We start from the raw sequence: 27500 nt of genomic DNA on the forward strand, positions 1-27500 counted from the left end.
ATCATAGAATAATGTGAGAAAATGTCAACTTAATATTTTATAATACTTTACACATATGTATATATATTCTTTCCATGATTTATATTTGACAAATGACTACAAATTAAATTACTAGATCTATTTAACAATCCATTTAACAATCTTTACGATCTTAAGCAATGTTTATCACGAAATAACATGAGAGAACATCTACAATATTTCATAATACTTTATATATACACATATATGTAGATATGTACACACGCATACACACACACACGCGCGCGCGCGCGCGCGCATACACACAAATTTTTTTATATCATTTATATTTGAATAATATCAAATGATTACAAATTAAATATAATTAATAACAATGAAAGAAATAAAAATAACGTACTCGTGTGCTCACTACAGATGCAAGGGTCTTGCCGAGGGTGTCCCCCGTTGGTGGTTGTTGATTGTTTGCGGGTGCGGCGTTTGGCGCCGATGGAGCAGTGGTCGGTGCACCAGGACTATGACTATATTGCAAAGAGGCCGGAGAAGGTGCTCCAGTGCCACTATTCGCCGCTGCTACCGCAACAGCGGCGCTACCTCGGAATGTCGACATCGGCGGAAGCGAAGCCGCGCTGGTTACAGCTGAGCCAAGAATTGGCGCCGCTGGTTCACCGTTCGGTGACATCGCCGAGTATGCCTGAAAACATGACTGACGTTATTAGAACAAATAAGAAAAAAAAGAAAAAAAAAAGAAAAAAAAGAAAAAAAAAAGAAAAGAAAGAAAAAAGAGAGAAAAAGGAATGAAAATAAAAATAAAAAACGTAAGACCGATTTGATCTTTACTTTATTATTACGAATCTTCATACGTATGATCGCTTCTCATTTTTTTAGCGAACAAAAAAAAAAAAAAAAAAAAAAAAAAGAAGAAAGCAAAAAAGAAAGAAATCATTATTTTTCAAAGGACTCTTTTTACTCTTATATTACCTCGCTTTAATCTCTAAACATTAGCTTTGATATCGGATACGCCTAGCGGGATAGCGCTCTCTTGCACCTACTGAAATTGCTCGTAAAACGTCTAATTTTAAGCACCACCGAGGGCGTAGAGAGGCACGTATTTATCAACAAATTAAGAGCCCGAACGCCTACGAAAAGTTCGAATTGTGGATCGAGTCACGACGATGTTACGCGACTATATAGTGTGGTGTTTTCTCTTTATTTTTTCTTTTCCATCTTTTTTTCTTTCCTTTTTTTTTTTTTCTTTTTATTGAAGATTCATGAAAATTTTTGATTACGATAATAAAAGCACGAGAATCAAGGAACGAACGAATGCGTTAGAAGATGCTAACGATGTTTTTTAAAAATATGATTTATCGTCGAAGTATCGAAGAAAGATCGGAACAAGAAAAGACATTTTCAAGGCCAAAACTTCACAAATCTTTCAAATGATTTTAATGACGTTGTTTTGTAAAAAGAATTAAAAAAAAAAAAAAGAAAAGAAAAGAAAAAGCAAAATATATCGAAGGAAATAGAAGATAACAGATGGAAGGATGGACAATTGAAGGTGCAAGGAAGGGAGGAAAGTGTGGGGGAGGTTGGGCTGAGCGGAAAGATGGTAAAGGAAAGGGAGAGGATGGAAGGATGGATAGATGGATGGATGGATGGATGGATGGATGGATGGATGGATGGATGGATAGATAGATGGTAGGGAATCCAGGATGCCACGAAGAGCAGAATTTCGTGGTAACCATGGACAACGTAAATCAAACGAAGGCTGCACTTGACTAGAAACACGAAGTAGCGGGAGGGCGAATCTATATATAGCACCCAATGACTCATTTGACGTTACTCCGCGTACATGGAGCACTGTCAACAGTGCCTCTCAACCGGTACTCGATGCCTACACTCCTCGATTTGATTTACGCTAATGCCGGGAGTCGACGAATCAATTCGAAGGTCATCTTTCGAAGAAGAGGAAGAAGATGAAGCAAAAGTCTCCTTCTCCTTCTTCTTTTTCTCTTCCTCATATACCTCGCCTTCCTTCTCTTTTATTTCGATTTAGCACAACTATTTTCTTTCTATCGTTTAACTTTTTATGGTTCAGGAAAGCCACAATATGTCGCTGGTCGTTGGATGTATCATCTCGACGTGAAAATTTTTTTTCTTTTCTCTTTTTTTTCTTTTTTTTTTTTTTTTTCAAGTTAAACACTCTCCTCGCGTGATTCGTTAAAAAGTTCGACAAAAAATGTTCGTAGAAAAAAAGAATATGTCATGATTGATGATCGATCGATCGTTCATTCGTTCGTTCATTTTCGAACTTTCTGGAGTAAGGAAGAAGAGGGGAAAAAAAAAAGAAAAAAGAAAAAAAGAAATATCCAGAAGTAAAAACGCAAGAAAACTACTTACCATGGGATCATGGGGTAGGTGCATGGGGTAGGCCGGTTGAGCTAGGTGAGGGGGAGCGTATCCACTGTAGGGGGGCTGAACTCCGCCGCCACCTCCCGTCCATGGGTCACCTGGACCCGTACCCGCTGCATTCCCATCTATAAATGGGAGAAAAAGAATGCACACATATATATATTTCATCGATCATATCTTTTCTCTTAACATCTAAAAATACGCATGATTTTCGATTCTTAGCGAGAAGTGATTGACGATATAGCTCAAAGGTTACATAGTCATTAAAATTAGAAAACAACTAAGTTAAAATATCGTCGATTTTATTATTATAACTGTATTAGTATAACTGTATTCTTTTTTTTCTTTTTTTTTCCCCCGATCCATATAATTTTTGATATATAAACTGATGATTTTTCATAAAATCATAATTAAGAATAATAATTTCATTCTTAATTTTTTCTCCATGTTATATATATATATATAACAAACTAACAATCCAAATTATAAACAAAAAAAAGCTTTAGATATTTTATTGAAGTGGTTACGATTAAATTATCCGATTCATGTGAATCCTAAGAATCATGTTACAACTGATCGATAGGGAGGAGAAGGAAGAGAATGAGGAGAAGTGGAGAGGGAGATTTTCAATAAGGATGATATTTGAAAACATGTCAACAACAAATAACATGGCCTGTTCGATGACCAAAGGAATGCGTCGCACACGCAAAGGAATGATGGCATGTATGTACATTAATGGCCGACGAAATTATGTTAAAAGATATGTTTCTTGATTATTCGGTACATTTTTTTCAGAAAACCTTATTGCGACAACCAAAGAACTCAATGTTGTCTTTCATCCTGACACCTAATGTCAAAGAAAATTGTTCACTGCTGGTGGTAGGCAAGACTATTATTTCAGTTGAAAACAACAGCAATAAGCTGTCCGCGAAACGTTACTCTTGATACTTTTCCTTGATATAATTCCTTTTTGTAGTTTCTGAGGATCTCACAACGAAAGAAATGAAACTAAGCCAAACTATTCTGACTGTTTCTACGAACTCTTATAATGGCGGCATTCGATGCTTGATAAAACTTTTCGCCTCTCGTGTCATCTCGTAACTTCAATTTATATAAGCCGTTGGAAAAGCTTTTCTACCGGATGTCTCCGAATAAAAAAAAAAATATCTTCCATTTATTATCTGTCTATTCTTCATACGATATATTCCTTTTTTTTTTCTCGTTAAACATTACAAATATTGTCCATCGAATAAATTAAATTTCAATGAAAATTTTACACGAAAATTTTACTATCATTTAAACGAAAAAAAAAAAAAGGAAAATATTTCATTGTTGTCTTTTTTTTTTTTTTTTTTTTTTTTTTTTTTTTTTTTTTTATATAAAAAAAAATAAATTAAATATATCGTCAATCTCTCACCAAGTAGATTGATGAATCAAACGTATATATGTCACTGTAAAAGATTAAGCTTAATAAACTAATATATTTTTCTTTAATACCGTATCATGTTATCACTTATCGATTAAATCATTCTGATATCACACGAAAAAATGAGATACATACAACGTGTTATACATATATGTACAAGTTTTTTTTTTATTATGTATTATACGTGTATACGTGTACATTTTCTCCTACTTTTTTTTTTCTTCTTTGTTCCTTTTTCCTTTTATTTTTTAATCAGAACACAGATATTTGTAAATCTTCGCGGCAAGAGAACTTCGACGTTGGAACGTCGGATACGAGCGAATAACAAGATTGTTATTGTTTTTGCGCGCGACAGACAGAGCGACGAATTTTACGATCGAACGTTAAACAGCCGAATATTACCGTTGCTCGTAAAGTCGCTTTATCGTCTATTAGAATCGTTATGCGATTTCGAACTAATATATAGAGAAGAAGATATCTAGACGCACATATGTACGTAGCGAGCATACGTATGCTTAACAATATGGTTACAAAGTCACGTATAAAATGCTTGCAACAATGAAGAAAAAAAAAATAAAAATAAAAAGATAAAACAGAAAAAGAAATAATAATAATAATAAAGAAAAATAAAAGAATAATAAAAAGAAAGCAAAGAAAAAAAAGAACAAAGAAAATCATTTTCAACTCACCGATATAATATGGATCTGCATAAAGGGCCGCAGCTTTAGGCGATGTATATCTCGGCGAGTCTTGTCCGAATTCGTCCGAGCCATACTGTAAAAAAAAAAAAAAAATTAATTGAAAGTGATTTTTAGTATTCTGCTTTCTTTCTTTTTTTAAGGGGGAGAATAAGTGAAGGGAACAAAAAAAAAAGAACACAGAGATAGAGAGAGAGAGAGAGAGAAGTAATTATCTGTAAATAAATTAATTGTTTACGCTTATACGTAAACCTAATGATAAAAGCTTCGACGACGATCCATCGTGGATAGGGTAGAACTAAGGAAACGTCGATCGTGCTTTCGGTTACAACACAACGCTTTTATATACCGGCGCTCATCCATCTTAGGAGGAGCACAATCCGGCTATTGCGACACGGCGGCTTCTGGCAAGAATAGAGATTAATTCAACGATATAAACAGGAACGTGTGTAAGAAGAAATCAACCGAGATTCGATTTAACGTAAACTCGTTATAAGTATGCGAGCGATTGCGCAATCGTAAAAGAATAAAATCGTTATTTCGCATCCATCGATTAGATTTAACATCGTTAAAGAAACGAAATCCTACGAGATATATAGATCCTTTCTCGAATTAAATTTCGTTTTTTTATTTTATTATTATTATTATTATTATTATTATTATTATTATTATTATTATTTTTATTATTACTATTAATTTACAATATATTTATCTTATCTTTTTTTCCTTCTTTTACAACGCAATAAGATATATATATATTTACAATATATATTATTTACAATATATATATCTTATTGCGTTGTAAGAGAAGGAAAAAAAAGAAAGAAAAAAAAAAATATATACTCTTAACGGAACAATTTTCATTTTTTTTTCTTTATATAACATAATGTATATGTAACCATGACACGTGGAAAAAAACAGGGGATATAATTATTGTGATTGAACTTTTTTTTTATTTTTAATTATCAATTTATTACCATAATCTGTCCGGCGTATTCCATGGGGTACACATACATGTTGAAACCGTCCTAAACGAGTTAGTATCGTTCGTAACACCATATGTTTGCGACGCTATTTGTTGAATGTTCAATAGAGTATCCAAACAAACAAAAATTTCTAATGGAAATAAAATCTTTGTATGTTGATATGTAATTTGTAATAGTGAAGCACATAAAGCTAATTAACAAATTGAAAAGATATGGTAATTACTGAAGATACCATGGAAAACTTAGTGTTAGATTATCCAAACAAAACAAAACAAAAAAAATACAGAAAGAGAGAGAAAAAAACTAATAAAAACTCTAATTCAGGAATTAAATTTATACGTAAGAAAATGGAGTAATGTAATTGCGAGTAAAATCACTGAAAGAGAGTGACTACTCTATTAGCTCAGAAACTAAGGAAATAAATAAGCCATCTGTTTCAGTCAGAAAATTTAAAGGAAAGAATAATCATTATGCTTTTGAGATCAGCGATTTGAAAGTCTAAAATCAAAAAACGCAGGAAAAAACTGAAAGAAAAGACAGAAGTTTTACTTAAATGTAAGAAAAGACTAGAAGGCGACAAAGCCTTATTTATTAAACTCAAGTGCAATAAATAATAATTGCATAACGCATGGATGGTAAAATCATATGAAAATAAATAAGATGCTGTGTTTAAAATAGATAAGAACATGTTGATTATCTAGAAATAAAAATACCATATTATAGATAAAAACTGAAACAGATTCTATAAAATAAGTATTGAAACATTATATAAGATAATACATGAAAACACGAGATTATACGATGAAAACCCAAGAAATACTTGAAAAACAATTAAGTTCTTCACGTAAAAGAATAAATCTAAGATTCTGGATCTTGAATCGATATTATTAAATATAAACAGTTGTTTGATGATATCGCTTTAGAGCAATAAAGAGATAATTAGGAATATAAAGAATTAATAGAATTAATACTACTAGATAGACTAAATAAAATTAAAACTAATGAAGATATATTAACTGAATTTATTAGCAGATCAAAATATCCAGTACACAGTGATAATAGATTATCAGATCAATTGATTAATAATGTAAGTCCAAAAAGTTAAAATTAGAGAATCAATAATTAGTAATAATTCGTTAAAGAAAGAGTTAGAGTGCAAACATGATTTAGAAAAAAAAATAAATAAATAAATAACAAAAGAATAAAATGCATCATTTGAGAAGTAACAATAGAAACTAAATAAATAAGAATGATGAGGAAACTTGTTCAAACGCGTGGATGCACGCTCGATTGGCGCGAACATGGCCGACATAACCTCAAAAAGCAACATGCTGCTTTTTTTCTTACCATCGCAGATTTCGCAAAAGGCCAATTGGCCAAGAAAAATTTGTCTTTCTTTAAATGCACGTTTAAATAGTTCTATATCAATAAATTATCATTCAAGTTCACAAACTTCACAAAATTGCATTTGCATTTTTTGTCCCCAAATTGAAAATTTTTTTATGTCGATGAAATGTTATATTAAACGATAGAAGCAAAAGCTTTAAAATCAATAAGATATTTCTTCTATCTTCAATACTATTCGTTCGATATTTACTACGTCATTTTGGTACAATTCGAAAAAGGTTAAAGTACTTTATAGTTATATCAAGTGACCAATAAAAGGAGAAAGAAGAATTAAAGTTTCTTCGACGACTCATCTTCGTAAAACGAACTTCCTACAGTCATCGAAATGAGATTTAACAGCTTTCCGTAAAGGATACGAGAAAAGAATCGCGTAAAAAGTTCTTCGTGAAGAACGACGTGTAAGTGAAAACTTTGGAAAATTCCGAACTTCTCTTCGAACTTCTTCTCAGAACATTTCTTGTTGGAATGTGTATATATATATATATATGTATATATATATATGTATGTATGTATGTATGTATGTATGTATATACATGTATATATCTATGTATTTATATATGTATCGATTGATTAGTTCAATGAACACGATTAAGAATTTTGTATTTTGAGAAAAGACGGATAAATAAGAACATAAAGCACAAACACGAGAAGCACCAACAAAATCGAGAGACGGCAGACAACTAACTGCCGCCGTATAAGTGACGAGCGTGGTCGCTATTCACCTATTGGTCACGATCGAAGTGGGGAGAGAGCATCGACCAATTGCGTTACAATACATCGACACGTGACATGTGAACGCATAGAGATCTTCGTTCTAATACATAAGGGCAACTTGCTGAGGAATAGAATTAGAAAAAGACAAAAAAGATCTTATATGATAAATACTTTATATATGATATATATATACACACACATATATATATACATATGTGTGTGTATAATAGCATATATCGTATAATAGCGTATATATATGCTACTATATATATATATATACATATGCCTTTTATAATTGTATTTAAAATTTATAAGACCTGTCCCTCTCGAAAATAACGAAAATTGATCTTTCCCAGCATATTTCCGAAAAAATTATTAAAGTTCATAATAATTTTGATGAACACTTTTCTATGGGACACTATATTCTATATATCCTATATATATAATATATATAATATAATATAATATAATAATAATAATAATAATAATATATATTATATTATATATAAAATTTAAAATAAAAAAAAATATATATATATAATATACATAGTAATAGTACTAAATTAATTCAAATGGAAAGAATGAACTATTGTTTAGCATTTTGTAATTACAGTATTCGTATTTTCTTTTTTCAATTTTCACGATCTTTTTTTTACGAAAAAGAAAAAAATAAATAAACAAGTAAAAAAAAATAATAAATAAATAACATAGAACGATCATTGTTTGTTCGACAAGAGATTAAGTACGAAAGACAAGTTTAGTTATATCCTCGTGAAATGGCCAGTAAATTATTCACCAAAAACCACATAACGGTCACAACTTTCGGAAGGACGACATTCTGCATAGACAATAATTCAACTTTTATTTCCTTGTACGGTAGAGATGGTCTGTCTATGGGAGGAAAGTAGTATATAAGAGTGAAAGAGAAAACCGAAGAACAACGTAGAATGAAGAACGAAGAAAAGAAGAGATGGGGCAGGCGTAATAATAAAAATGTCCGTCGACCGACAGGACGGATCAGAAATCTTAATATGTCCCTGTGGTGTCCACGGTCGGCCATGAGATCAGAGGAGTCAGCGATTTCCAGCCAATATAAATGTCCTACATTGATTTAGTTCTCCTTTTCCCTCGCCTTACGTGATTCCAACAATGGGAGGAAGGGTCTCCAAAGGGAAACGTCTCCGTCAGGGAAATTAGCTTTCGAAGATTCGAAATGGCACATAAGGGGTTAGTCAGTCATCCACCATATTCTTTTTTCTTTTTATTTTTTCTTTTCTTTCTTTTTCCTTTTTGTTTTTCTATAAAGCGAAGAGAGAACATATTTGAAAAATCAGTCACTTGACCAATTTATATTTTCTATCATGGATCATTCGATTTAATTAATTTGTACAAATATTTTAAGAACGAACGGATATCATTTAAACGTTGGACTTTTCTTCGAAAAAACATTTCTCCTTTTTATATACGCCATACGACGTTTTAAATTTTATACCACAGTACTCTCTCTCTCTCTCTCTCTCTCTTTCTCTCTCTCTTTCTCTTTCTCTTTCTATGCTCTTGCACGCGCGCGGGCGCGCATTTCATTCGAGTCGTAAACGTGCCTATTTGAGTCGCGGTAAATTTAATAGAGATGATGGTAAAAGTAAAATCGACTTTTGGACGTCCTAAATTCGTGCTCTGTATACAACAGGGCCAATGATCTTTCTCGCCACCCTCCCCTCCCATGGATAAACAACGAATAAATCGAGAAACGATCAAGTATCAAAGTAGCGTATGCTTGAATCAAGTTATATAACAAGAAAAAGTATATTAAAAATCATCGAGGTAATTTGCCTTCCCCTCTCCTCTCTCTTGAACATTAAAACTCTCTGCAAGATGACGTTCGCAAAGATGCACGATTAAAAGTATAACGGAAGGAGCCGAAAATACAATAATAATAAAATGTATATAGGATGATTAAAAAGTAGAGCATGCTTGCCATGAGTGGCCCAACAGGGATAACAGGAGAGAACCGATACAAGGATAATAAAAAATTCTTAATGTAACGCGTATAAAGTGGTAATAACCGTAAAACAAAAAAGAAATTAAATTTCAGGTACATAATAATCGATTAACGTCTTTCGTAAAACATCCTTCTCTCTTCTTCTCTCTTTTCTTCTCTTCTCTTCTCTTCTCTTCATCATCTCTTCTTCTACCGAGCCGTTATTGATGCTACACGTGGGCGGAAATGAGTTTAAGGGGTCGACGAGGAGAGATCGCGGAAAGAGAAGGAAGAGGGAACACGCAGAAACGAGGGGTCACTATCGGAGGGATAATAGATAGACCATTATCTCTCTATTAATTACTACATCGAAACTTTTACCTGACGCTACGATATCGCTCGATAAACCAGGTGTTTTTTCTCCTTCTCTTTTTCTTCTTATTTTATTTAATAATATATGTTTTCTTACTTATTCTTTTGTAATCTTGTGTATATATATATATATATATATATAAATAATTTAATTTAATCATTAATTAAATGTATAATTAAATAAATTAATATAATTTTTATTACTTTTTAAATTATTTTATAACATTTTATTATTTATAAAATAGAATAATTATTGATTTATTGTTTATTGTTTATTATTTATAAATATTTATTTATTTATTCATTTATTTATATACTACATTTAATTTGATATTTCTTTTTTCTTTCTGTGAAACATATATTTTCTTTTCGTTTCTTTTTATTTATTTTTTTTTTTTTTTTTTTTTTTTAAATTCGATCGCTTATGTGAAGAATTACATGGAAAAATTATTTTCTGTAATTTCATCGAAAATCATCGTTTATCTCTAATTGATCTTATCCAGATAAGATCGATGTTCGAAGGATCCATCCTTCCTAAAGTAAATTACTCTTACACACATATATGCACATACCAGTAGGACATTACCGTTCTTCAGCTTATCGCAAATAAATTTCATTTTTCGTTGAAAACAGCATCTTATTTCATTTTCATTCGTATGCTTCTTTTTTCGTTTTTTTTTTTGTGCTTCTCTTATCTCCGTTTATTATTTTTTTTTTTTTCATTCCTTTACTTTTTTTCTCTTTCTTTTATTTTCTCTCTTCTTCTCATCTTTAAAATAACAGTTTAATGGAAGCTCATTTCGCGAGAAGAGAGAACGCAACGGTCTTTACGTTTAATAGTCCGCCGTGCCTCGTGGATGACGGGCCGATAATTTTCGAATAGTCCGACTCCGTTACACCAAACTCGACTTTAACATCTCTTCTTCAGTTTTAAACGCGAGATTGCTCAATTTGACATTAGCGAAATGATGGTCTCATCGTGTAGAAACATTGATAGAGCTTCACGATTAAGAAGAATATAGTTCGAGAATTTAGGAGTTAACAGATATTAAAAAGACATTTTGTATAGTGTCTGAGTGGATAAGAGGATTACAGGATCGGTTCGTCGATAAGTAATAAAGAACGAATGAACGAATGTTATATATCCGATACGACAGCCATCTTGTTATTTTTGACACATCATCGATAATATTAAAAGAATTCTATTCTCCTCTTTTTTTTTCTTTCCTTTTCTCTTTTTTACGAACACCACACTTTTCGTTGTCGTCTCAGATTACAGACAAGCGATCGTTCGTTCATCTGATATAAATTATTATTACGAAAGGACGACGATCGATTTTTTAACGCTGGTGAGAAAAAAAAAAAGAAAAAAAAAAAGAAAAAAAAAAAAAGAAACGAAAAGGAAAACCAAACCAAAACAAAAAAGACGAAAGCAATTAACCGTGTCGACCGATAAGAAAAATAGAACGAAGAAAAGAGAGAAAGGGCCGACAGTTCTCGAAGAGGCCGAACGAAGATTACGAAAAGACGTGGGAACGTCAAAGTTTTTCTCTCTCTTTCTTTCGAAAACCCTTCGAACGATAAAACGTTTCTTTGCGGTATGGTAATTTCTCTCTTTCTTCTCTTCTTTTATTTTTGGGAATTTATGTTTCTTCTTTTCCACGGGTGTAGCAACATATGAGGGCTTGACGTGTTCCCATGGTGGAAGGACGGACACGACCATAAAGGAAACGCCCGTAGATGGAATAGACATGTTTCGAGTAGGACGACTTCCGGTTGTACCATTTTCAACGAACGCAAAGGGACACAACACCGCGAGCTCTCTTTTTTCTTTTTCTTTCAAACGTTCACGAAGGTTATATAAACTTTTAAACTACCCGTTTAACGACACCACGTCTATAAATTCAAAATAACCAAGTCGTTTGTTATACATACTTATTCTTACCGATCGCTATCGTATCGTATCGTATTCTATCTGAACTTAACTATAGATAATTACATACATTTCAGTGTATCATTATCGGAAAATATTGTAATGAGTTAACCGTATTGCGTATGTATGTGTATGTGTGTATTTCAAATACAACCGGTCGTACGTTTTATTTACATAATATGCAATCCAAACTCGTGATCAAGATCGTTATCGAAGAATTTCTCCTCCCGTTATCGTAATTTTCGTATGAAATCTATATAAAATCGCATTAATTTATTTCACTTATCATTTATTTCACATAAATCTTTTAAACTTATCTACATAATGTACATACATACATATATGTATGTACATCTACGAAAGATTTTATATATATATATATATATATATATATATATATATATATATATATTTAAATCCGTGATTGAATATAAATCTTTCTTTGTTCCTTTCTTATTTTATATCTTTTCTTCCTCGGTTAATCTCCATTACGTTCGGCTCGATTAAACGAACCATTCTCTCATAAGAATATGAAATAATTATCACGATAAAACTTTTGCTTGTTCATCGTTATCAAATTACAAAGAGACTAACTAGGAGTTACAAAAGAAAGCAAGAGAAACGGGTGCATGCTAATATTTGATTTTTTGACGATGGACGATATTTCATCCGACATTCGATCGGATGTTATGCTGATTTCGTGTCGAGTTTAAAAATGGAGTCCGTGTATTCAGAAGAGAAGGTGCAACGCGGTAACAGATAACGGCAATGTGATTTAATAATAATCATGACGAGCTAAAATTACTTCGACGAGGTGCATTCCCGTTAATCTTCAACAATTAACAAGAAAGCTAATCCAATTTCTTTTTTCTTCTCTTTCTTCCTTTTTTTTTAATTGACATTCTGTAATTACAAAAAAAGATCTTAGAATTTCGACATTTCTTTTACAATATAAAGAAGATAAACTTAAGTTTGTAATTTCGAAAAAAGAATATATTAAAAATAATTATTATTATTATTATATTTTTTGATTTTTTATAATGATATCAAGAAGGAAAATCGAAATATAATTTCCAGAGTATGAAAATCGATCATCGAAAATTATAGAAGAGAAATAATGGCTGAGAAACGTTATCGACGTGTCCACTAATTATTAATTATCGGTCTAATTCAGTCGGGGAAACTCGAAGGTAAGAAGCTTAAGGCCATTTACATGGATGATCGCGTTCGTTCTTGACGATATGATACGCGAAGCTCTTTCGATATCTTCTATCTCTTTCTTCTTCTCAACGTCGTCGACGTCAACGTAATAATACTAGCAGTGTCAATAATAATAATAGTAGTAGTAATAGTAGTAGTAGTAGTAGTAGTAGTAGTAGTAGTAGTAGTAGTAGTAGTAGTAGTAGTAGTAGTAGTAGTGTAGTAGTAGTAGTAGTAATAGTAGTAGTAGTAGTAGTAGTATTCTAGCAGCAGTAGTAGTAGAGTAGTACTCTACCAATAATAATAGAATAGTACTCTAGCAAAAGTAGAAGTAGAATAGTACTCTACCAGTAGTAGTAGAATAGTACTCTAGTAGAAGTAGTAGTAAAATAGTACTTTAGCAGTAGTAGTGGTAGTAGTAGTAGAGTAGTACTCTAGCAGCAGTAGTAGTAGTAGCAGTAGTCATTATCATCGTCGTCGTCGTCGTCGTCGTCGTCGTCGTCGTCGTCGTCGCCGTCGTCGTCGTCGTCGTCGTCGTCGTCGGTTACAACGTTATAACCTACGGCGCAGGTGTGCATATGTAATTCTGAATGGGTACCTCGGTCACGACACGTGAAAAGACCAGATCCACGACGTCTACATTATTTATTAGGCGTACGGCAACGCGTATATAGCGAGAGCCAAGACAAACGGCTGCATAATCAACAATTAGCGGGCTGATACGAGCTACGTGAACTTTTTTAACAAGTTACCATTACACTCATATACGATAATTTAAAATACGTTCACATTTATTAACGTTTATTTCCGATCGGACTAACACCATTTTATTCAGAAATGAAGAAATTTTAATTAATTAATTTAAATGGTTCCATTAACAATGGAAAAGCTTATTTCCTTTGATCGTGCAGCAATGATTATTTTAAATAATTCGATAATAACAAATAATGAAACCCCGCGAATGCATTCGCATTAATCATCTTCTTTTTTTATTATTGCAAATAATTAACTATTATTGAAAATAATTAACTGTCCCCTTTGTTGTTTCTTTTATATCTTATCTACCACTGGCTCACTGGCTAATATTCGGGATCAAATAACAAATTACGCGTACGCCGTTAACGGCCGTAAGATAATCGGACTCTCTTGTGCGCGAGAGAATTCTATCGAGAGAGTAAACTATCTTTTTTCTTCTTGGCGAGTTCGAATCATTCGAAGGGAATGCGACTCGAGACCATGTTAAGTCAGCCTCCCGCAAAAGGATCAAATCTACGATTCCTCTCTGTGTTGTCGCGATTGAATAGAGAAAAAAGAGATAGAGGGACAGAAAGAGAAAGAAAGAGAAAGAAAGAGAAAGAAAGAGAAAGAAAGAGAAAGAATGTTTTTCGTTCGCGAATCACAAGCTAGAATATATCTCTTATTCGAACGTGAGTTTCTTTCGCACTGAGAGGCTACGACTCATGCTTGGAGAATGTGATTTAAGTCTGCATAAAAGACGACGTTTGCGCGGAATTACAAGGGGCCCACGAAGTTCCGTTCTGCCGTCGTCGTCGTCGTCGTCGTCGTCGTCGTCGTCGTTGTCGTCGTCGACGTCGTCGTCGTCGTCGTCGTCGTCGTCGTCGTCGTCGTCGTCGTCGTCGTCGTCGTCGTCGTCGTCGTCGTCGTCGTCGTCGTCGTCGTCGTCGCCGTTGTCGTCGTCGTCGTCGTCGTTGTAGTCGTCGATTCTCTTGGCTGCCGAAGAAACTTTCGTTCGTTCGGGGTGCGTGCATGGAATACCGTACGATCGCTTATCGACTTCATTCACAAGAGAAAGAGAAAGAAAAAGAAATAGACACGTATGTATAGTAGTCTCGTTTTCTCGAATCTCGTTTTGTAGAACTCTTCTCTACTACTTTAGAAAACTCAACGCGTTTAACGTCCGACAGCTCCGCTTCTTCTCTATTTCGATTTCACGAATTCTTTCTCGTTTCTTTTCTCTCTTAGGTTATCACGTTTTCACCATTGTTTGTACCAACCCTCCTTCCCTGCTTCCCTCCAACCCCAAATGACACAACACGACACGACACGATACTACACTACGCTACACTAAACGACACACACGATGATTTTCTTATTCCATCGTAATTCACCGAGGAGAGTAGTATCCAATCCGATGACTCACCGAACGCGATATTATAAACGATAAAGTTTAGTCATTGTCTTTGGATATGTTTACGAATAATGCCGTTGTATCTTGAAACCAGAACTCATGCTCCTCGAATTACGTTAGATAGAAAATATATATATATAACAAAAAAAGAAGAAGAAAAAAGACAGAATAAATATCATTATACATATATTGTATATGGATATATAAATATGTATATGTATCTATAACACACACACACACACACACACACACATATATATATCCATAATGGATGTACATTTATAAATTGAATATATAAATAAATATGATATATGTATTATATAATTATATACATTATTTGATATAAAAGAAACGAACTGATGATGATAATGAAACTATCATGAATCATATATTTTTTTTATGATTATTATAAGCCATACCAATGTAACGTAAGATAAATGAGAAATTTAATTTTCTTTTTTTACATTATTGATTTATTAGATCACTTGTTAGTTATTACTGAAACAAATCTTTTACATATTAAAAACGAAGATAAATACGTAGACAGATATGTTAGTACGTATTCGTGTTATATGTTTCTGTGATTCATATATATATATATATATATAAAACAAAAAAGCAAATAAACAAAAAAGAGAAAGATAAGAAGAAAAAACGTGATCATTATTAATTACGAACATAAATTAGATACAACTTTAATGTTGTTCGTCGTAACATCGTGAAAGTTAATACGAAGAAGAATTCCGAGTTTGTAAATAATATGGCTAATCGTTCGACTGTTCGAAAATTCGCTTGAATTACTCTCCGTGCAGCGATTATCTACTTGTTGTTTGCTTTTTCTTTCTCTTTTCTTCTTCTTTTTTTTCTCCTTAGAGTCGACCTCAGCCACGATACGATATCCTTGGTTAACACGCGAAGAATGCAAGTGGCCACTCTCGGTCGGTCGACCAGACCCTATTGTCGGTTAGGCGCAGGAAGATCATTTTCTCTCGTTTTCAGGAAGACGAAGAGATTTTCACTCGCTAGACAAGAGCTAGCTTGCTCTTTTTTCAGTTCATTCCAGCGATTCGTAGAAAACGTTTTGTAATTATAATTGTTTGCACGTTACAATTAAACGTATCTGTATATACTCCGACGCAGACGAGTTAAATCGAATATAAATAAGTTTTTACATAGAGAATGAAAAAAAAAAACAAAAGAAAAACAAAAGAATAGATATTTCGTTAACATCATTTCAGTTAATTAAATGAACGATAAAACAAAAAAAAAAATAATAATAATAATAATAATAATAATAATAATAATAATAATAAAAGTATTTATTTAAGTAATTAATAATTTAATTACTTACTATTCGAATAATAATAATAATAATAATAATAAAATAATAATAATAATAATAATAATAATAATAATAATAATAATAATAATAATAATAATAAAATAATAATAAATGAATTGCCAAGAACGTCTTAAAAAAAAAAAAAAAAAAAAAAAAAAAAAAAAAAAAAAATCATTCTATTTAATAGTGTCGAATATTGTATCAAGTGTATCGTTTAAACGTTATTGCTCGAAGACGGATTAAAACGTAAGCGAAGAATACTCGAATGTAACGAAAGATTTGCTAGAAGGAGGTCACATCTGTCTGATGCGTCCTCGTCTTTCTCTCGTAATCTCCTTGTTGCGTCTAACGGCCCTTCTTTCGTTCAAGGTCATACTCCGACGATCTTACAATTATCCCATAAGTTTTTACCGGATATAATGGTGTTAAACGATTAACCCGTTTCATTACTTTTCAATAACAAATAACTTCAAAAGATCGAATTTATGCCATTTAATTTTGTAACATCTCGTAAATGAAAGTCGGACAAAGATGAAATACTAAACAAAGACGAGTTTCATGGTTCTAATGGCTTGTTTTTATGAACGCTTTATCGATTTATGTAGATTGCTATGTTAAGCTCATTTTCACATTGAATTAAATGTTAAATGAGAATGTCGCTCGTACAACGACATATATCATGTTTGAAATATTTCATAGACTTCTTAGAATAATTAAGAAGATATTATGGTAATCGTAAATACTACATTATTGCATCTTATCTACCATTTTATAATCTATTTTCAAAGCGTTTGCCCATATAGGCATCCTATTGATTACTTTCTTTTACCCGCATCCTAACGATTCTTTCTTTAATGTTATTTACTTTATTTATTTTTTTTTTCTTTCCTTTTTTTCATATCCCTTTTATTTTTTATTATCTTCTCAAAGATTTATTGATCATTTCTTGGATGGGAAAAAATTGAAGAATTTCTAAACCATCATTCGAAGGATGTAAGAGAACTACGATGATATAGTGAAATAAATGGACAGAGAGAGAGAGAGAGAGAGAGAGAGAGAGGGAGAGAGAGAGAGAAAATAAAAATATAATAAGAGCCAATCAGGATACGAATTTTATTAATAGCATATATAAAAAGCGGATATTACGACCGAGTAAGAAGTATACGGTGCGTGCGAGAAAATTAAAGACGCTTTAACGATACCGCGAAGTAATTAATATAATTGTCCTCGAGTCGGCACACGCTAAATTGCCATTACTTTCGAGATTACTCCTTATTTATTTCTTTCCTCCAAGAAATACACCTGCGCGTATTAACGACTTCGATGATCAATTAATTTTCTTTAATTAAGAAATACACAGAAAGTGAGAGAGAGAGAGAAAGAGAGAGAGAGAGAGAGAGAGAGAGAGAGGAAAGTGAATTATTACATAGTATATCGAACGGACATGCGTGATCATTTCAAATTATTTCGGAAATTTCCAATTACTCTCAAATTTCGCGCGAACGTTTTAATAAATTCGTGCTTTACATAACAATAAAAGAAAAAAAGAAGAAAAGGAAAAAAGAAATAAAAGAGAAGATTATCGAGTGATCAATAAATCTATTCGAATGAATGGGTATGGTTCCGAAATAAAAGAAAAGAAAAAAGAAAAATAAGAAGATAAAAAAGATTAAGATTAAATGTAAAAAGATATATACATAATGGTACAAGTAGTTCTTGGGATTCCATAAAAATATATTTTATGAGGATGCAGACGACCTTTCTCTCTTTCTCTCCTTCTTTCCCTTTAGCCTTCTCGGCATCCTACCCATGTCCACCAATCAACCAACAGTTCCTCTTCTCCTTTCGTATGCAACTGTGAACACTACCTAATATCCGATGCCACGGCACATACTAATTAGCCTGGGATAGGGAAACGCGTCTCGAATACATAGTAGATATGCGATAGAACGTTAGGTACCAACGATGGTCCTTCTACTCCTTGTTGAGGACGTCAACTCGAGCTAATTCCTTGGTCCTTGGCCGTATAGTAAGCAAACTATGGTGTACCGTACTTATGATCGATCGACCAAATTACTTCAACTTGTAATTTATATATATGTATATATATATATGAATGCGTGTATGTATGTGTGTGTACATGTCCGTAATAACACAATTACAATCGGATTCGCATGTATCATGTTAAACGTATATTTACCCCACTCTCCTGACCGCCATATTGCTTCCAATAATTCGGCGATGGTATCGAAGAAACGTTTGCTTGATGCATCGAACTAGTCGTTGCCGACAAAGGGACGCCATTGTTGTTGCTATTGTTGTTGTTGTTATTGGTTGAAGTGGAAGTTTGAAAGCTATCGGCGAATAGGTTACTCGGTGATTGGCCAATCTTTCGAGCTTGAGTCGAGGATGATGAGCAAAAAGAAGAAGAAGTAGTAGAAGTAGAAGAAGACGAAGACGAAGACGAAAAAGATGAAGACGAAGATGACGGTGAGGACGACGACGATGAGGAAGAAGAGGAAGTTCGAAGATGATCGTTGCAAACGATCGATGTATCGATACCTCTTACGTTCGAAGGGAGAAGAGAGTGGCTAAGTTCATTGGTCCCACTTTGCGAAAGATTATTACTATCCCTATTACCGTTGCTAAAAAATGTTCCTCGTATTTGTACAGATCCAATTTGCGAATAACACGAACCGGTCCTTACCAAACTACTCCGAATCAATTTCGAATGAACGGACGATGATAATTTACCGTCGATCCCAAAGTCTCTCAACTTAAAGTTCTGCTGATTCATCTTAAAGTCCACGTTGTTCTTGAAACTTCGATCCATATTTATTCGTTCGTTCGTTCGTTCGTCTCTCTCTCTCTCTCTCTCTCTCTCTCTCTCCTTCTTTTTTTCTTTTTTCTCTCCTTTCCTTCTTTTTTTTTCCTCTTATACCTATCTCACTTTTTCCCGTTAAACTATTTTATCCATTCGTTCGAGTCCAACGCAAAATCTCGTACGGCATGTTTGCTCAACCGGTTTTCCTCGACACACTGTTTAAACACTGAATCTATAGAATCGGATCCACGCTAGGTATCTTAAAAAAAAAAAAAAAATAAAAAAATAAAAAAAAAATTAAAAAAAAAATAAAAAAAAAAAATAAAATGTACCCATGATCATTCGCATTGAATTCTGATAATGTCTAACAGATACCACGATTCTGATTTATGCAAATTCAACGATCTATCATTTCGTTCAAGCTAGTCATTATTTCTCGACGATTTTTTTCTTTCTGTCTATTTTTTCTCTTTCTTTCTATCTTTTTTTCTTTTTTTTTTTTTTTTTTACATTAAAGAAACTCGATTAATTCAGAGATCGATTGAGACACGAAATATATTGATTTAATGACCAATATATTCACTATGATCTCTTTTATAGCACCTAATCTTTTTATTTAAAAAAAATAAATGACATTATATGGTACGTACATTATCATATTTATGTATATTATACATGTCTATAAATGTTATAGGATAATAAAATATTAATATGTAATAATTTGTATTTCAATTCAAGATTCATTATTCGCAATGAAATAATATTTCGATATTTTCATTATTTCATTTGTACGCTATCAGACGATTAGACGATAACGTTATCGATTAGCATCGAAATACGATAAAATGATTAAAAAAAATAAAACAAAAGACGGAAGGAAATATTAGCGAATATTTTTTTGCAAATGTTACGTTTTACAATACTTTTTCTTTTCATTTTTTTCTTCTTTTTACCCCGACATGATGAAATTGTAAACACTTCAATTCAAAGCGAGAGTCGAAAATGACTCGCAAACCATTTAACGCATGGTGTTTGACAATCGACAGATCGACGTTTGCTTTGTCGAGCTTCTTGCCTTGACACCGTTCGAATCTAGTATTGTTGCTTGGCCCTTTAAAAGCAACATACCTCATGAGTTTATTCGACGTTTATTGTACACGCTCGACCGATCAATTTGAGATCTTTCCAAAAATTCGCGAGCCAAGTCGACGGAGAATATTTATTCATTCTCAAGGTGACATTTTTCAGAATTCATAAAAAATCGTTTGTCTACATTCTTTAAAATAAAACATTTACGAAATTTTCTCTATCATTTTCAATTAACATTTACATTAATTATATATATATATATAATATATTTTATAAATATATATATTTTCGTTCTGTGTTTTTTTTTTTATCAAGATCGACAACTGATTCATAGACTGTGCCATGTTATTATTTGCATTCATTATTTAAATAGAACTTGACGAATTGAAATCACATTTATTTTCAAATGATATTTGTTTATTATTATTATTATTATTATTATTATTATTATTATATATAATATATAATATAATATATAATATTATATATGTAATAATAAAAATAAATGATAACGTAGTACAGTCTACGAATTAATTGTCGATCTTGATAAAAAAAAAAAAAAAAAAGAAAAAAAAAAAACAACGGAAAAAATCGTTTTCAATTAACATTTATATTAATTAGACATACATATATATAATTAATATTTAAATGAATTAATATTTATATTAATTATATATATATATATATATATATATATATATATATATATAATAAACAAAATATCATTTGAAAATAAATGAAAATCCAATTCGTTATGTTTTATCTAAACTATGAATGCAAATAATAAAGTGATACAATCTATGAATTGATTATCTGTCTTTATATATATACGAAAAAAAAAAAAACGAAAAAAGAAAAAAGAAAAGAAGATGTACCTTCACACATTGTCACCTATTCGAAACTGTATTATTTAACATTCATATAGAGTTCAACGATGGAGAGAAACTTTCACGGTTGAAAATCTCGCCAATCTCAGAGGACTAAGAAATAGAAGACACACAGAAGATTACACTCTATTGCAATAATAATAGGACCCTACCAATAAGAGAACAAGCCAAAACAAAAAGTTTCTATTGTGACGCCTACATTCAACCAACGTACGATATATATATATATATATATATATATATATATATATATATTCTCGCAGTTCGATTGTACTCATTGGCTAAGGACACTTTTAGAAACGCTTAGAGATTCGCACGATGATCGAAGAAACCCGGAAGAGAGTCTTCAACGAAAGAATCCAATGGCGAACGAGGCATCTACGATCGAAATTTTGCTCACGCGCGTTCACTAACATACGAGAGCATACACGAGATCACACGAGTACAAAACATACACGTACATATGCATGCATACCCGGTTAGACACACACGTAGACACACACGTAGACACACACGTAGACACATACATACACATACGTAGTAGGAAAGAATAGACACATTTACATAGAGAACCACACGAAACAATCACCAGGGGATTAGAAGGCAAACTGCCGAGAGGAGCAACCAGTTCAGGCAGCCAGTAGAGAGACGACTGGTTTTGTTAACTTGACTCATAGACTACACACCGCACGAACAGAGGCTGAGGTCCAGCATGACTCCCCACCAGATACACGATTCTAGGCGAATGTTCTCTCTCTTTCTCTTTCTCTCTCTCTCTCTCTCTCTCTCTCTCTCTCTCTTCCTCTCCCACCCTCCTTCTCTCTCTCCCTCTCTTTACATACACATACATACACGCGCGCGCGCTTGCTTTCTTACAGTCTAAGCTCAGTATCGTGCGAGAGCATATATATGAGATTACTCGCGAGTGTAGCACGCTGCTTGCCATGGAAAACACTTTCTGTCCTTCATTTGCTAATATATATGTGTGTGTATATATATATATATATATATATACGTATATGTATTTATAAACACATGTATTTCTATGTGCCTTCTTTTCTCGCTTTTCTGTGAGTTCCTCTTATATACTTGTAATATTTTATATTAGATACGTATGTATTTATCTATGTATTTATGTATATATTTATGTATGTATATATGTCATACTTTACGTACATAGTTTTTATATCATAAAATAGAATGTTTAAAGATTTATATAAGAATCGGACATTACGTGATTCAACGAATTATCTTTTTTAATAAATTTTCTTTTATAAATTAATCATTTTCTTAGACGATCGAAACGATATTATAAAGAGAGTTATTTTTATTTGAATTTCATTGGAATTTTCGAATTTAAAAAATTTTTTTTTCTTTTCTTTCTGTTTTATTTATTTATTTATTTTTTTTTAATATTTAATTATCACAAAATGTTTATCATAAAAACGATGCGGTATTTAACGTATTTTACATTCCCAATTTAAAGAATGATTAAGTATTAATAATCCCTATATATTCGTAAATACGAATTAATTGTTTTTTTTAGAAAATCGAAACAAATTACTATTGAACGAGCTCAAACTTGATCGAACATTTCGACGATTCATATAAAATAACAAATAAAAATATTATCTTCTCAAGGATAGCAAAAAAACAAAAAAAAAAAAAAAAAAAAAAAAAAAAAAATAATAAAAAAGCAAAAAAAGAAACAAATGAAAGATTAATACTCGTATGAAAAGCTTTGTATTAAAACTGAATAGAATCACGATTGAACAACTATGGTGAATCGACAAAATCGAGACGTGCTGCAAGATTAATACAAAAATAAAAAAATAAAAAATAAACAAAAAATAAATAAATAAATCAATAAAATAACAGAACGATAAATTCTACGTTATCGGTGAAGCCTTAAGAATTAATGCGGTCGTTCGGATATAACAGGAATTATTCCGATGTAATATTCGGTAAGCGTGTTAAGGGGAATCGCATGTTATCGAAGGGTAAAGATAATGAAGGTGTAAAACGCTATCGTTCGCTTCGTCCTTCGTGCAATAGACGAGAAAACGTAAATCGTAAAAGACGTACCATATATTATTGTTCTGTCGGTTCAGATTTTTTCACTTTGCTATCTTGTCTCTCTCTCTTTCTTTCTCTCTCTCTTTCTTATCCGGTTATCAGGCGAAAGGAAACAGGAGAAAAAAGGATAGACAGAGAGAGAGAAAGAAAGAGAGAGAGAGAAAGAGAGAGAGAGAGATATCGGATTCTTTGACCCACAATACGAAGAGAAAATGAGTAATACCACGAGTTAGAAAAGGAACGTTATATGGCATCGCTAACTCTTGCACGGAATGGTAGACGTATATTGATTCAAAGGGGTCGGGGGAAAGGGGAAGGGGGTGGGTGGGGAGGAGCGGCAAACGTTGTTTACAACGACTATCTCTGCCCTCTCCTTCGAAGCGAACCCATTAATCGTGGATCGTTTGCGATATTTTAATCGGCCGGTATTCCCTTTTCACACCGAGGTCAAATACCTCGGTAAACTTAGTTGTCGTCTCTCTATGGTCCTTTTCTTTTTTTTTTCTTCTTTTTTTTCTTTTCTCTTTTTTTTCTTCTTTTCTTTCCTCCTTTCTTCGCGCCCTCTCCACCCCACGCTACTCTCGACCTCGCTACCATCATTGCTCTCAATATATAAGTACAAATCTTCGATACGAAAAAGAGAATTAATGAATCAGGAGGAAAAAACTCCTAACGAATGTGAATTGTCCCATCTATTCTTTTCTTTTCCTTTTTTCTTCGCTTTTTTTTTTTTTTTTTTTTTTTTGTTAATTATCATTTCGATCATCCTTACTTTTATTTGATACTATCATTATATTATTTTTGATGAAAATATATTTCATGTATTTATATATAATTATATTTTACTTTTATATATATATATATATATATATATATATATATATATATGTATGTATGTATGTATGTATGTATGTATGTATGTATGTATGTATGTATGTATACAATATTGTATAAAGGATTTAATAATAAAAACTTCCTTACATTGCCTATAGTTACAAAAGAAAAGAAAGAAATTATATAACTACTGTATTTTATAAATTGAATCAACAAACTGATCTACGTTTTGAAAATAAACTTTTCTCGAGAAATACGAAAGAAAAAAGGAACGTTGATTGACGGCGAGAGCGAGAGAGAAAGAGAGGGGGGGAGGGGGAGGGAGGGAGGGAGGGAGAGATTAAGTTTCTAATCTTCTTTCTATCTGACCAAAAAAAGAAAAAAGAAAGAAAAAAAAAACAGGAAAAAGAAAAAGAAAAAAGGAAAAGAAAGAAAAGAAAAAAAAATTATATGTATCGAATCTCGATCGATCGATCTTCGTAGCTTCTCGAAATTGCATCCTTGAGTGTCGAGCAGACTCTCCCTCCATTGAATTACTAGAGAAATACAGAAATAGTTCGACAAGTATGTATACGTGCTTGTGTAAAAGAAAGAAAGAAAGAAAGAAAGAAAGAGAGAGAAAGAGAAAGAGAGAGGGGAAGAAAGGGGTGGAGCAGTAAGGATGGGAGGGAAGAGGAGGGAAACGGTGGAAAATACGAGAGACGAGAGTTACGAGTTACGCCGGAAAACGGTGGATTATGTGTGTTTTAGGCCCTCCGCATCCCCCTCTCCATCCACATCTCAAAGCCACGGAGTTATGTTTGAGCACGAAAAGTAAACTTCGACTTGGTGGCGACGCGCGAGCCGCTTTGTACGGATTAGAAGGCGCCCGTGCCACTGCCGCCGCCTCCTCCGACGACGACGACGACGCCGATGCCGCTGCAGCCATCGCCATTCGCCATCACCACCACCACCACCACCACCACCACTGCCGCCGCCGCCGCCGCCGTTACCGCCACCACCACCACCGTTGCTGACGCCGTCGTATCCAACGTTCTCCTTTGTTCCGCAGAAGAAATTGATTCTCTTCCAACGAATTTCTTTGTAACGAAGAGGGAGAGAAAGAGAGAGAAGGAAAGAAAGAGAGAGAGAGAGAGAGAGAGAGAGAGAGAGAGAGAGAGAGAGAGAGAGAGAGAGAGAGAGAGAGAGAGAGAGATACATGACAAAACTTTATGGCATTTCGTTTCGAACAAAGAAGAAAAAGAAAAAAGTGTGTGTGTGTGTGTGTGTGTGTCATTTCTTTTCGCTTTAAGAATTCAAAATTAAAAAAAAATAAATTAATAAATAAAAAAATAAAAGAAAAGGATATATAAAATAATATTTATTAATAATATTTATGTAGGTGAACATTTGAGTTATAAATATTTAAATGTTTTACTATTATTATTATTATTATTATTATTATTATTATTATTATTATTATTATTATTATTATTATCACCATTATTATTATTAATGTTATTGTATTACCATTTTAAATTGTACGGAATTGCAGTCTATTGAATAATTATAAAGAGATTTATGTTCATTTATAAAATAATGTTAATGTAATTAAGTCGATTAAAACAATCGTTATGTATTATTACATAATGATTGTTTTAATCGACTTAACGATGTGTTTAGAACAATTAGGATATTAAATTCGTCAACGTGCTTGTCTCTTCCCCTTGTATGAAAATGGCGAGTGAAAAAAGTTCGAGATCCTCTCTACGGAGTGCTGTTATAGTAAAGTGGAAACCGCCTTTCGACGTTGGTAAATCCGTGGAAAAACTGGCCTGCTCGGCATGCAACAGGTAGGAAAGATCGCATTCGCGAATACAGTCCACGGATCACTGTGCTACGCCGGAGCCAAACTAACGAGTTTCCGCTTTTTTCCGAGAAGTACTGGCCAAAAAAGCTACGTCTGGGATAAAATTCTTTACCACTTTAGAGATAGATAGGTAGAGGTATGAAACGACATACACAAATACATATGTATGCATGCATGTATGCATGCATGCATGCATGCACACACACACACACACACATATGAATAAAGATTAGAATGCGAGTTCGTTGTGCATTAATGTCACGATATATTTAAACTCGGTAGAAAACAACGCGTTTTTTCATCCGTTATAAATTTAATAAATCGTGGGTGCAAAAAGAAAAAAAAGAAAAAAATAAAATAAAGAGAAAAAAAGAAAAGAGGAAAGAAAGAAAGAAAAAAATAAATAAATAAAAGGAAGAGAGATATTATTTTCGCGAGGTTTGTTCCACATTCCCCGGGCATTATCTTTTTCAACGTTAATCGTAGCAATTAATTTTGATTCTTTTCAAAAGAATTGTGTTATATTTCGTTGGAAATATAAATCGTACGACAGAGATTGCATTCCTCTTTACTGTCGTAAACGTGATGGTTATACGAATAAATAAAATAACGCGAACGTTTACGACTTAATTTCAAAAGTTGTAACGGAATTAAAAGAAGAAATGGACGAGGCAGGAAAATCTGTTCGATTTTATATGAAATGTTGCGATAATAAAAGAATTTAACTGATACATCTATTTCGGTATAACTTAGGTACATACGTAAGTAAACCATGTATCTAATGCATTGCCAACTGATATATAATTTATTATACGTCATTCCAGATGATATTTAAACCGATAGTAAAAATCTATCGAATCCTTCTTACGAGATAAGTTGTAACAAAGAAAATTTCTCGTGGTCTACTCGTATCGAATTGATTTCTTTACTAAAATGTGATAATAATTCACTTTATAAGATCGACGACAGGTTGATACCCTTTTCGAAAATTTATTATGACAACAACTAGGACGTTGTTCGTGCAGGAAAAGAGAGAAAGAGAAAAAGAGAGAAAAGAAAAAGAAAATGAGAGAGAAAGAGAGAGAGAGAGAGAGAGAGAGAGAGAGAGAGAGAGAAAAGAAAAAGAAAATGAGAGAGAAAGAGAAAGAAGTGGAAACGATATCGTGCGAACTGGATAAACCTGTGCTTGTTGTAATAGCAGGGTTTCACGTTTTATATATATATATATATATATATATATATATATGTGTGTGTGTGTGTGTGTGTGTGTGTGTGTGTGTGTACTTACGAAACCTCGTTTCTCTATTACCTCTGATCCATACATCGATACTATCCTCGTATCTTC

General features: G+C 32.7%; 1 protein-coding gene and 1 long non-coding RNA gene across 25 annotated transcripts in view; one reads left to right on the forward strand and one right to left on the reverse strand.

Annotated features, from left to right (window-relative positions):
- LOC124951187 (transcription factor 12) overlaps positions 1-27500 on the reverse strand; it is a 141364-nt gene that overhangs the window by 12070 nt on the left and 101794 nt on the right. For 21 of the 24 annotated variants that reach the window (XR_007101542.1, XR_007101541.1, XM_047499091.1 and 18 more), the window contains 3 exons: positions 4504-4588; positions 2377-2513; positions 377-670 (listed from right to left, as the gene is read on the reverse strand). Coding sequence is in view for 22 of the 24 variants with exons in the window: in XM_047499091.1 (XP_047355047.1) it covers positions 377-670; positions 2377-2513; positions 4504-4588 (516 nt within the window). In the remaining 2 variants the exon portion in view is untranslated. Of the gene's footprint in view, positions 1-376; positions 671-2376; positions 2514-4503; positions 4589-18796; positions 19659-21985; positions 22150-27500 lie in introns of those variants that run through there. The other 3 variants (XM_047499099.1, XM_047499097.1, XM_047499105.1) reach the window with 3 other exon arrangements.
- On the forward strand, positions 2786-3701 carry LOC124951191. The gene is made up of 3 exons (XR_007101545.1): positions 2786-3111; positions 3184-3267; positions 3365-3701. It is a non-coding gene; the product is annotated as an uncharacterized LOC124951191 (long non-coding RNA).

This window comes from Vespa velutina, chromosome 8 (genome assembly GCF_912470025.1).
Source record: "Vespa velutina chromosome 8, iVesVel2.1, whole genome shotgun sequence".
NCBI lineage: Eukaryota > Metazoa > Arthropoda > Insecta > Hymenoptera > Vespidae > Vespa > Vespa velutina.